The 12,870-nt window shown below is 38.4% G+C and overlaps 1 protein-coding gene across 1 annotated transcript in view; it reads left to right on the top strand.

Annotated features, from left to right (window-relative positions):
* Positions 1-12,035, top strand: part of PALMD (palmdelphin) — a 28,572-nt gene extending 16,537 nt beyond the window's left edge. Inside the window, exons 4-8 of the mRNA XM_010582676.1 lie at positions 4,596-4,710; positions 5,591-5,624; positions 5,714-5,824; positions 6,548-7,639; positions 11,840-12,035. Of these exons, the coding sequence (XP_010580978.1) occupies positions 4,596-4,710; positions 5,591-5,624; positions 5,714-5,824; positions 6,548-7,639; positions 11,840-11,883 (1,396 nt within the window). The 3' untranslated portion in view covers positions 11,884-12,035. The remainder of the gene's footprint in view (positions 1-4,595; positions 4,711-5,590; positions 5,625-5,713; positions 5,825-6,547; positions 7,640-11,839) is intronic.
* Positions 12,036-12,870: the final 835 nt, after the last annotated feature.

The following is a 12,870-nucleotide window of genomic DNA, read 5'->3' on the forward strand; positions in this document are numbered from 1 at the left end:
CACAGCAGCACCATCGAAAAATAGTTTCTTATAATTGCTAGTGTAGCTCCTAAACCCTTTCAAGACAAATACAAACTGTGATGTAACTTCATAAAAATGTCATTGATTTAGAAGTTTCTAAAGATTTAAACACACCAGAAAGATCCTGGCCTAACTTTTCAACTGCACGAGGTCAAAAGGACTTAGATTTCTTCAAACCATACAAATTGCATCTTTTAAAAGTTTCCTTTCAACAAATTCCAGCATGCACACTCACAACATCCTCTGAAAATGAAGCACAAAAATCTATCTCTATATGTAAGTATGAGTGCAAAAGAGATACTTAAGGTCTAGATGCAACATCCATTACATCAGTATGAGAATTTTTCCCTAACCCCACCTAATCAGTCCTCTTAATTACCATATGAAGTGGGTGTTGGTATGGGTGTGACAGCATACATAAATTTAAATAATACTTTTCTTGATCTCCCAGATAACTATACGGGGTTTATCATCTTTGATTTATTTGGGGTTGTGTTTTCTCTTTCTCTCTCCCCACCCCCACTTTTTTTTTTTAATACCTTTCCAGGATTTTTTCTTCTCGTCCACCTGTGTGTCTATGAGCATTTAGAGTCCAAACTGAAATAAACCCATAGTAGAAGTTAATGATTCTTCCATTCATTATGCTTCTGTGATCTTTTAATGATTAACTTTTGCTTTATGATAATATTACAATCAAGTCTCATGTAAAAGTACAACATTTTGATATATTAAACAAATACTATTCTGTAAGAAGTGCAGAAATATGGCACATGGTCATTGCATTACTTTCTTTCATAGCCCTCCAAGAATATTCATCCCCCTCATTACAAATTTTTTAAATTTTAGAACTATAATCAGTACCTTTGAGCAGGGTCCTAAGGGCATCTTGCAGAGCTCAGGTCCAAAGTGTTATCTACTTCTAAATATTTTTTTCAGCTTTTACTTTCATCCTGAATGCATTTTTCCTCACATCTCAGTTCTGAGGTCTGTGATACCTTTGTGTTTCACAAAAGAGGATATTCTCACTAACAGATAAAAGTCCACATAGTATCTCTACAAATCTGAGTTTAAATAGGGCAAGAGCCACAGTGTTAATTCAGACTCCTCAAGCAGTCACACAGAAGGAGATAAATAATGCTTCTTTGCCAGCCTACACTCAACTTTTCTGGTCTGCTTACTTTAAAGGGATGACAGATTTCTATTATTAATGTTGACTTTGGTGTAATAATCATGGATCCTAGCACATACTAAAGAATAAGTCAAAATATAAAACAATTTTTTCTATGAGGGTTATAGGTCATCATTACTCTATATGTAACTTTGTCTCAGATCATCTGGTTGTAACTCTCTTCTGACTGATCTGAGCAACTAGTGATACCAGTTGCAGTTGCCTTAAGTCTACAGTCATCAATTTCTGACGTGGATTCAAAAACAACGGAAGACATATTTCACTCAAATATGGAAAGTTTTGAAATTTACATTTGTTTTTTCTTTTAAGTTAAAAGAAGTTCTTCCAAAAACAATCATGTTGCCGAAAAACTTGGAATAAAGAACTTATCAACACCGATTTAGTGTAGATAAGCAGACACTTCTTTATTGATGGCCGGGTGCGCGGGTGAGTCCTCTCACGAACCACGCACACCTGAACACCAAAACAATACACCTTATATCAAAACTTATTCATGCATATTCATTAGGTTTCCAGGAAAGGTTATACATATTCATTAGGTTTCCGGGAAATCATTAGCATATGTAAATGTCCTTTACGCAGGCACAGTGAAGGTCTCTGGTGGTCTTCAGGAGTCCTCTGGTGGTCTTTCATAGTCTTCCTCACTCGTCCGCTTTTTGACCTCTCAGGTGTTTCCAAGCAGCAAACTGGTGTCCACAACGGTTTCCTCAGTTTCTAAAACAAACACTACAAGACTACCAATCTTTGTCAAAGCTTCTGTGGTTAGATGATTTTAAACAATACTTGAATTTTTATGGTTACACATTACACATTTTCTAAGTTCCTAAGTTCCTATGGCTACATTTCAAACTTAACACTCCCATACCTATGCTTCATAATTTCTACTTTTTAATCGAACCAAACTCCTTTATAATTAGATTTTAATTTCTTTTATCAAAATATTTGCAACAATCCCAAAAAGAAAAGGTAGATGAACCAGGAGACTGAAGCTATATGGCACTCACTTACAGCATCAGAGATCCAGTTCAAGTCCCAGTTCGGAGTTAAATCTGGACTTGATTCTGGATCTTCATGGAAAAGTGACTTCCCAACTACTAGGCTAATAAGGCAAATTTCTATCTAAAACCCAACAAGTATGCACTTATGCAGAAAGCAACAGTCTTGACTAGAAAGAGGAAATAAATAGGATACGGGACACCTGCTTAAGTCACTGCTTTAGTCACCAGAGAAAAGAATTTGCCTGAGATACTTTAACTTAGAGGCGTGCTTTAACTGGGCATAGCTTTCTCCCTCTCTCACATACATAGAGATTAGATATTTTATCCTGGACCTTTCTGTCTAGAAGTATTTCATCAAACATTTTAGTGCTAAGAAAATAACCTTCTAATTAGGAAAAAGATGCCTTAAACATTGTACTCAGCTTTAGCATAGAAGAAACCATGTAACAGATTTAACATGTAACAAAAGGGGGAGGGAAAGGGAGCTGTGACCCCTTTTAAATAATGTACAAACCTACAGCAGGAGTCAATAGCCCAAAAGAAATTTTGACTGCCAAGCCAAGTCTTAACTGGCAAGATACTTATGGTTTGCACTGCTAAAATCTGACAGAGATAAGTCAATTGCTGAATATCCTGATGTCATAGAGACTATCCAAAGTTAGTATATTTGGTATTCATAAGAGGTAGGCTTGTAGTGTTTGTAAAACAAAGCTCTCACTGACTAGACCTGGGTACAATTAAGGCTCCTCCACCAATAAACAGACCCTTAAAAATTGTTTCTTAGTGTTGGAAATCTCACCTAATTGCAATCCTAGAAAGTGATTGCTATTAATACCTGATGCAACCTCTATCACAGCTATGTGAACTACCCAGTTTTCTCTTGCAAATTCATTGGTAATACTTGTGAAGATATTACTTGAGCAAACACTGCAAACATTAACCTTCCCAGCTGCTTGTCCTAGGTGCATTGAACCAGTGTGTCTTGCGTGACTGCTGTTTTGCTGAAAAGGAATGGTTTCCAGAAACAAGATTTCAGTACTTTTCACAGAGAATTAAGTACACAAAATGCTGATGAGTGACTCAGAAGGATGCCTGTATGTCTGTAAAAGCCCTAGTACACAGCCCCAAAGAGGAGCTCTTAAAATTTACTACTATATTTAAGTCTGTAACTACACAAGCTCTGGTCTAGTCTATCAGGAACGCTACAATAACACCCACCCCACAACAGTAATATATTGCATTTTTAATCAAGATTTTTTTTCCTAAAGAATCAAGCTTCAAGCTGTCAGTCAAGCACTGTTACACCTGTTTTACCAAAGCAAAGAATTTTGAAATCCCAGAACCCATATTCACACATTCAAAACCTTGGAGAACTGTCTTGGCATCTTGGAGCTGAACACACACACACCTGCCTCAGAAACCCCCTTCATCATCCTGGGTGTTTGTAAATTCTTCATTCTCAATCTCAGATGGACTGGAAAACAAAAAAGCTTCAGACTTTAGTCTCTTGAGCATCCAGCCACTATGCAGGCTGCTTAGTTTTCAAAATCCACACAATTTTGAAGTTACTACTTCATAAAAGTAGCCTGCAAAGCACATCATTATAATGATTTCTAGCTATATTAATTTTCCTATTAAAAAAATAGCTAAGAGCTGTTTTACCTACAGAAAGTACTTGCAAATGCCATCACTATTTTATCAAAAAAGTTCTACCCCTCAGAAACACAAATACAATTTGATTTCCATTGATTGAGGTGGTTCTTCTGGAATTGTAGCTTCTAGATATAGATTGACTAGAATTTTCCTCCATGGGGGACCCTCCTGAATACAGTTTGGCTACATTTAATAAAATATAGCATATGAGGTGATGTACTTTCGCCCTTGCAGTACCACCACGTACAAGAACATTCTTCTTTCTTACAACAAAAGACTTTGCTTCTTTTCATCATGTGTACAAGTACACATACAAAATTAAGAAACAAAGTCATAACCCTGGCATTTGTATACTAGATTCCTACACCTTAATTACAACAGAGTAATCACATTTCTTGAGAAAAATGTAGGAGAGAAAATTTGCTTAGAGGTGAGGAAATGCTGTGGGGGCCTATATTTCCTATCTATTCGCTCCTGAAAAATAAGTTAATTTCAGGCACTGTTTTCTAAGTAGGCTCAGAAGGAATCTAGAGCAGGTAGATTTTTTTTAAAAAAATGAGAATACTATTTCACAGTGTTTCCTAATGCATGTGAAATTATATGCTGATCTCATATTAGACCAAAATTTGTCCGTGTAAGTAGAACCATCCCCACTAATGTTCACATTCACAATGTATTGAATCAGCAATGTTTTTCTCTGCCTGGTATTAAATCAAAGGGAATTGTGATTGCAGACTGGAGAAGGAAATTGAGGCTCTGGAAAGAGAGGAAATGGAAGTCTCAGCTAAGGAAGAAGCAATTTTAAAGAAACTTAAGTCTGTTGAGAAAACAACAGAAGACATAATAAAGGTTAGTGCCAAATTACTCCAGAAGTAGAATTCATTACTTGTTCACCATAAAAAAACAGCAAAAGGGGAACTAGCTGGATCCTGAGTGGTCATGAGCTTTTGTCTAAAGTGACAGTAGTTCAGATACAAGAGGGGTCAAGATGTTAGACTGTTCAAGTGGCCAAATGTCTCCATTTGCTTGTTTATGGGAGTGGAGGAGCAACTCCTATCATTATTCATCTATAGAACATCTCAAAAAAATTAGTGCTGACACTGGCACTAACCAGCAACTTTGCACCTCAGCCAGAGACAGACATAACAGGTACAGAGTGGGTAGAGGCTGATGTATTCATACTCTGTCAGGTGATGTGCCCAGCTAAACCGCATCATGCTTTCCCTCAAGTCCCTGAGAGAGGTTCTAGTGAAACATGACTTAATATTATCTGTCATTAGTCTTTGTCAAAAGGTCATTTTGATATTTGAAAATAATCTTAAACCATCTCAGAAAAATATAGTGATGAAACTCCAATTCTCCAGATGTTCTTACACACTCTCTCTAAAGATATGTAGGGAGATAAGCACAACTAGAAAGCCACAGTAGAGCCTTTGAAAATCTTTGAAGCCAATCAGTTCAGGCCACAGTGTGAGGCTGTGTCACTGACTAACACTTTGTAATGTCCTGTCCTTCCCTGTGTGAGTTGGAATCATATTGGCAAAAAAGACCAGAAAAATTTCACTTTCTCCCCTGCCATGCTCCAACTGAGCATGTTGCACTTTAAGCCCCTTCTCAGTATGAAGCTGTGCACACAAAAAGTTAAAACTATCAGGTAAAGCAAAGCACTGCCTAGTTAACATCTTAAAACTGACTAATAACATTTATTGTTAATGGTTCTCTTTCCTAGTCTGCGAAGACTGAAAAAGCAGGAGTTGCAAAAGGTATGTTTAGTCAAAAAAATATTTTTAAAAAGGTTTGTGTAGAAGTCAGTGAAAACATACCAAATGCTTTGTGGATCATCTTTATTCAGAGGCAGCAGACTACATATACACCAGCATACCTGACCTTCCCAAGTATTTCAGGCCTTCCGCACTGAGAAGTACTGCACATGCTGCCACTGATGATGAAGAAAAGAGAAAAGGTACTGCTTATTAGTAACTCCACAGGGTGTCAATATGTGCAAAGACTTCCTATAAATTGAATCTAATACACTTTAAGGGAAGGATAAACATTACAGATACGGGACAATGTTGTTCTCATTTAAGCCGTGTTGTGTTATCAATGAGGTCATCAAAACTGAGAGGTGAGACACTGGTGTAAAGTATGTGCCATTGAGAATAAGGATCAAGTGTTTTCAACATTGACACTTCTTTCCAGCACTTTGTTCCTCTACCTGGCATAACCTTAAGTAGTTCCTCCCTTCATACTATACATGCTTATACCTACTGGGCAACCAGCAGTAGTCTGGTTATTTCCCAACTACTACAAAGCCTCCTAACCCTTCTGAGGGCTTAAGACTCTTTACTCTTGTAGCACGTTGAGCTCTTTCAACTGCTATTGCCCAACACAACACCAGGGGCCAAGGTTAAATCTGGCTTTCTCAGTCAGTCAATCATGTAATGAAAACTGGCTCCTCTTTCCTCACAGAATTAGATCCAATCAAAAATATTTTTTTCCACTTCAAGTTTTGACAGGATGGAAGGGATCATTCGAAATAAGAATCCAATATAGTGGTTATGTATGTGATAATTTCACATATTTGATAATTAATTCTGACAGACATTCTCTATCACTGTCAGAACTCTTCTATAATATTTCTTGCAGCTGCTGCATCATCAGTTTAAGCACTTGTTTCTTTCAACAGCATTGTTTGCCATGGAAATTAAAGTTGAAAAAGACATGAAGACAGGAGAAAACACAGTGTTATCAACAATACCTCTTCCCTCAAAGGAGTTTAAAGAGACAGGGATTAAAGTGTATGATGATGGCAGGAAGTCAGTCTATGCAGTGTCCTCAAATGGCAGTACAACACAAAATGGCATGGATGAACTTGCTCCTGTTGAGGTGGAGGACCTGCTATGGCAGGCAACTGAAAAAAATTCCCAGTCTCCCACAGAGTATCATGAGCCTGTGTTTGCAAACAAATTTTGCAGGCCAGTTACTCCTCAGAAAGACAAATTTGTCTCTAGACCAAAACTGGAAGACACTCACAGAAGAGAGATTAATGGATTTAGCAATCATCAGACAGAATTCTCCTCCAAAACAGAGCCCTTTATGCAGCAACATAAAGAGAATGGGCTTGATCTTCCAAAGCTAACGCAGCCAAAGTCTCCCTCTCCAGTACTTCCCCATTCAGAGAAGACAGTGTACACTAATCCTGAGAACAGGATGGCACATAATGAAGAAAGAAAAGCTGCGTATGAGGAATTAAAACCTTACCAGAATACAAGTGAAAGACATAATGAGACAAGGTTAAGCCCCTGCCATCTTAATGAAATATCCCCTGCACCTCAAGATGAGGAAGATGTTCAATACAGCATTGTCCAAGCTGTACCATGTTACGTGGATGATTCTGAACCAGTAACAATGATTTTCATGGGTTATCAGCGCATTGATGATGACGATGCAGAAGCAGACCAAAAATTGTCACAATACGATGGGGTTATCCGTGCAGAATTAGTCATCATTGATGACGATGATGATGACAGCAAATCTGAGAAACCAGCATATCATCCCGTAGGCCACTATAGTCAGGTTTATCAGCCACTGAGCAGGAAAGTCACAGAAGTCCCACAGATGAACCCTGTGACCAGTCTGGGTGCAAGCCTGAACAAGGTACCCCACAAAAATTCCATCTCCTTGCGAGAACAAGAGGAACGCTTAAGCTCACCAACACACCATGCTCATCTTCACAGCCAGGTATCTGGCGATGGTACAGAAGATCCCTCACTAACAGGTAACAGAAAAGACTGTCACTGCTGTTCACTTATATAGCAAACTGATACTATTATCTGCTAGCAACTGTTTCACTTTATTATTGGGATTGTTTCATGGACTAATATTCAATTATTAATAATTTCTTTGCTCTTTGCTTGTTAACAAATGCCAATCTGCATTTTGGTACTGTTGAATTATTTCATCTTTAGCAATGCACTAGTTACCGTATCAAAATTTGGAAAATAAACTATCTCAGAAAAGCCATTTCTGTAACCTTCAAAGATTAAAAGTGGTTATCTTTCAAGTGACAATTAAAAGTTCCATTAATAGTACTTCAATCAGCAGAATTAGTTTTCATTTCTACCAGGTAACTAACAGCATTGCTTCTTAACACTGTCTCCTCACTGAAATGTTTTTGTGCCTATCTGCATTCTAACTACTTCCTAGATAATCCAAATTGCTCCTTAAATCAGAAAGACTGTTTAATAACCAGTTTTACTTTGCATTTTTCTGGAATCAGCATTGCCAACCTTGCCTTGACAATGTTTATGCAAGTTTTAACATTTTTTTGTTAACCTGAGTTAGATATTTTTATAGCCTCTGAAAGGCAATGAAACAGTTTTCATCAGTACATGTAGTTAGTCAATAGTGTTATTTTTTTAACACTTTTTGTATTCTATTAATACTCAAGTTGTCTATTTCTTAATATAAAGTTTTAGAATAAAAGGTTGAAAGAACAATAGCAAGATCTTTCAGAAACATGGAGAGCTCTTTATCATTATGTTGCACTTTAATGCATACAATTAAACTGTATTTAAGTATTTACAGAGCAGATTTCAGACAGCAGTCACATTCCACTGCAAGGAAAGAATACTGTGCTTGAATTATAGGAAGATCAGGGGTCCTGATCCCACATTCTCTCCCTGCTCCTCTTCCAGACTATATTCTGAATAATTTTGCAATTTGGCCGCAAAATTGTAAGTTTGGGCCCTGCCTAAAGCTGCATTGGCAGCCCAGCATTTCTTTACAATACATGTAAAGCCAGGAGAGAGGGTAGTCATTGGATCACATAAGGAGTTTCAAGTATTTTTGCATCAGTACGTACGGGTTGTGAAGAGCTGTTCAGTTAAGTAAGGCTCTCCGTTTATAGGAGTATCAAACTTGTGCAGTCATGCACACAACAGCCTAAAATATTCCAGCAGTGCTGCCCAGCCTTTCTGATCAATGAGACCACTGCACTTTTCTATCACTTGAGAGGACCTTTGCTTCTCTCAAGCACCAGTCTTGCCATCTGCACACTTCTCTGGGTCCTCCAGGACCAACGGCTGCTGCCAGCAACTCTTATGCCAGCAACTGAAAGCAGAAGTAGCTGGCACAGGCAAAATAAACCAGTAACTGCTCCAGCCCATTACATTTGGGTGATAGTCCCTTAATTCCCCCATCACATATGTATAGGCATGTAACAGAGAAGCGACACTCACCCACCCACCAGCTGGTTGCTACCGAAACAATTAATTCATCCTACACCCCACTGCGTGGGTGCTCCTGAACAGATCCTGGGAAAGAGGTTTCCAAGAAGTAACTAATAGCTAGCACTACTATTTGGGGGGGGGCCATACACAGGCCATGAGACATTAGCTGAGCACCTCTATCTGTAACGATCTTGGCCTATTTTTGTCTCCTGAAAGAAGAATCTGAAACTTCATTTTCCCCTGCCACTCACAGACACCCTCTGAACAATCTGGGTTCTTTCTCTTTTGAGGTTAGTGGAAAACAAACACTGACTTTCAGGGAAGGGGGATAAGTGCAAATCTGGCAAAGACATTTTGAGAATCTGTTTTGTTAATCTGTATTTGGTCTTACCCATTTACTTACAAGTATTCTACCAAAGAGAAAATAGCCAATTAGGAAAAAATTGGTCCCAGTTAAATTAAAAGCAGTTTGGCAACTGCCTCCAAGTGAGTGTCTTAAATGCCCAGTAGAATTTGGAACTAAGCCAAATTTGGAACTGAGCCTCTTTACCCTTCCACCTATTTATTGCCACTCCCTGGGACATTTTGATCAGTGGAAAAAGCCAGGAAGTGACTCGATTTTTCCCAAGCAGTCCTGTAATCCTACTGTGACTTCTAAAAAGGAAACAAAAGCAGGAAAGCCTCTTAAATCTACAACAATCTATTACACAAAGCTTTTTCTTAGGGAAATAAATTGTTTTCAAAGCAGCCTAGCCTAGCAGGTTCACACTAAACACCACCAGTGAAAAGAGGGCAGTCAAAATTATTTTGGTACCTCATCATTCATTACTAAACCAACAAACTGTACAACAGAAAAAATAATCCTCTCTGAAATGAAAGTTTTGGGAGGCAATTGCAGCATCTGAACATTAAAGAAGCACTTAGGACTCTCTGAAAGAGAATGGAAAGCAAGGAAGCACACAGGACAGACCAGGGAGACAGTCCCTTATATAACTACCCTGCTTTGGGAAAGAAATGAACCTTCAGAGCAAGTTACTGAAAAAGTTAGTGATGGCCAAGGACAAGTAGGAGGCAGAGGAATTGTTCCATGTGCCAGTCTATATAGAGAAATATCAGATCAAATTAGGAGCTTTCAGCATGCCTCCAAACTGACAGAAATGTAGAACATATCTCTTTTCATATGGGAGCAATTTTCCTTTCCCCATGAGCTTGGTGGGGGACCAATATCTCAAAGTATGTGCCCTCAGAAAAACCATACAGAGAGAAGGATGACAATGCTATAGTTAGGACACCAGTGTTTTGCATTCTTAGAGCTTATTTTCTCTTTAAATTTCACTTAAATGAATTAGTGTGCAGATGTTTTGAAGATTCAATACTCATTAGGGAAATTAAAAGTCCTTGGGGGGGGGAACAAAGGCTAGACATAGTGGAATGAATAAGGAAAGGAAAAACTGAAGCTGAATAGGCAGTAAAACCTACTCACAGTGTGGAAGAGGTTCTCATGGGATGTGAAGGTCCAAGGCTATTGGCAGGTAGCTAGTCTAAATGAGCTAATTTTTCCTTACCACTGGAAGCTGTGCAACCTTCAAAAAACACAATGGAGACTTAGCTCCATTTGCACTGAAGAACGTAACATAAAAAAAATCCTTTTTAACAGAGAAAAATTCATGCTTGCCATCTGTTTCTGTAATGCATAAAGCAAGGCAAAAACAGACTATTGGCTATAGGTGAAGCATCAGACATTGTTCTCTCAAACCACAACCAGGACTTGAATCCTTCATAATTCCTTGGTCTGCAAACAGTATGCAGGGTCTTTTAAGAGCAAAGCATAACATCAGTGGCCCTATGTTATAAAGTTACACTCAGATGCTTCTCTGATTTGCAACAACTTCAGCATTCAAAACATAACTTGAGCTGGACATTTGCTGACATCCATAAATCAAGTAAACAGCTGCTTTGACTCCCTGTCTCTCAGTACAGAGACATATGCGGGATGAAGGAATGAGACATGCTATTTTGGGTAACTCTTCAAACTCACAGGTCACAGAGCTGGAGATTATTCCCACTGCATTCTCAGATCAACTGCATTGTGGGGGGAGGCTCTTATATATCATACAGCAACATTATATTGCTGTTCTAAAAATAACATTAACATTTAATCATCTGCCCTGCACTGTCACTTTCAAACTAACCCACGTTATACCCAGTTACAGAGAATAGCCATACTGATGTTTATACAGATACTAAGTTACTCCATCAGACTTAAATCAGGAGTATGACTAACTCCCACTCTGACTCACTACACCAAGAAGAGAGGAAAGTTTTCTGTGAACATCAACACAAAAGAAAAAGGCTTCCAAACAGTTACAGCTCCCACTGAGTTTAGTTTAAACAAAGAGTTTGTTTAATATTCATTCATCCTTTTAATCTGTCAGCATCTAGTCAAGGACAATACTATCTGTCTGCAACACGTTAGTGAAGGTAATAGAAACAAAACAGTTAGAAAAGAGCTGTGCTAATTTTCGAATAGTGATAATGGAGTAATTTCTTAATATACTCGCTTTATTGCAAAATTACCAGAACTAATACCTTCTACTGATTTCTTTCTATAACACTAAACCAATGCTTATTCTGCGGGATTAACCACTGGAGGTACATGTATTCTTCATTTTTCTAAATAAGGAGATTTAGGATCAGAAATAGAAAGTTACATCTTAAAATATAATGGCTTTGTGTTCTTTTTTCAGCTCTGAGGATGAGAATGGCAAAGCTGGGGAAAAAGGTGATTTAACAGTTGTAATGACATGGAAGTAAAATTTACTATTCAAAGCAGAATAAAGCTAAGAAGAGTTTCTTCAACACACCTTTTTTGGATCATAATGCTTGTTTTGCTCCTCTGTTTTATGCATCTGGGTTATTTTGCCCTCTGCATAATCCAATGGACATAACTGCCACATACACACAAATCATATCCTAGATTTTGCTGAAAGTAGTGGAAAGTTACCTAAGACCATAAATGCAGTGTATATGCAAGTCTGAAGACATGTGCATACCTGTTCCCACAATCAGGAATACGTTGTTGCTATATACGCAGAACGGATAAACACCCGTCACCACAGAACTTCACAGGCCATTGTTTCACTTCAAAATGTGCCAATCTACCCAGTTTTGATAGAAAAAGCCATCCCAGCATTTTTCTGGTAAAAGCATTGGTTAATAAGAAAACAGACATGAGTGACAGGAACAGGAAGAAATGTAAATATAGAAGTTGAGTTTTGAAGCATACTACCTTGATCCAAAATTTAAAGCATTCCTTTTTAAGTGACAGCAAAACAAACAAAAAATAGTAAAGTCAGCATTTAAATATTTAGCCACCTTCTGGACCTCCACAGCGCACCCACCCTTCTATTTTAGGTATGAGAGTATAGCAATCCTCAGACCCTGCTCCCTTCTCCATGCCACATACATGCTGTCCACCCACAACCTCACAGATTGATCCTGTGCATATCACTATGAACAGCCTGACCTCCCAAGCATGGTTTTACCTCCTAGCTTGCTCAGAAAGCCCTGCTTTTCCAGGAAAGTGGTTGCCAGACAGGCAGTGCCTGTCCATCAAAAAAAACCCAACCAAAAAAACCCAAAACCATAACACAAACCAAAACTGCTTAGTATACAGGTTTCAGCTGGCCAGGGAGCTAAAATCAGTGCAAGCCTCCCATCAGAAATACTGAGTTGCCAATGGCTTGTCCTGCAGCTGCAACAGGTCTGTTACAGGTGC

Source organism: Haliaeetus leucocephalus, unplaced genomic scaffold, assembly GCF_000737465.1.
Source record: "Haliaeetus leucocephalus isolate CR32 unplaced genomic scaffold, Haliaeetus_leucocephalus-4.0 Scaffold848, whole genome shotgun sequence".
NCBI lineage: Eukaryota > Metazoa > Chordata > Aves > Accipitriformes > Accipitridae > Haliaeetus > Haliaeetus leucocephalus.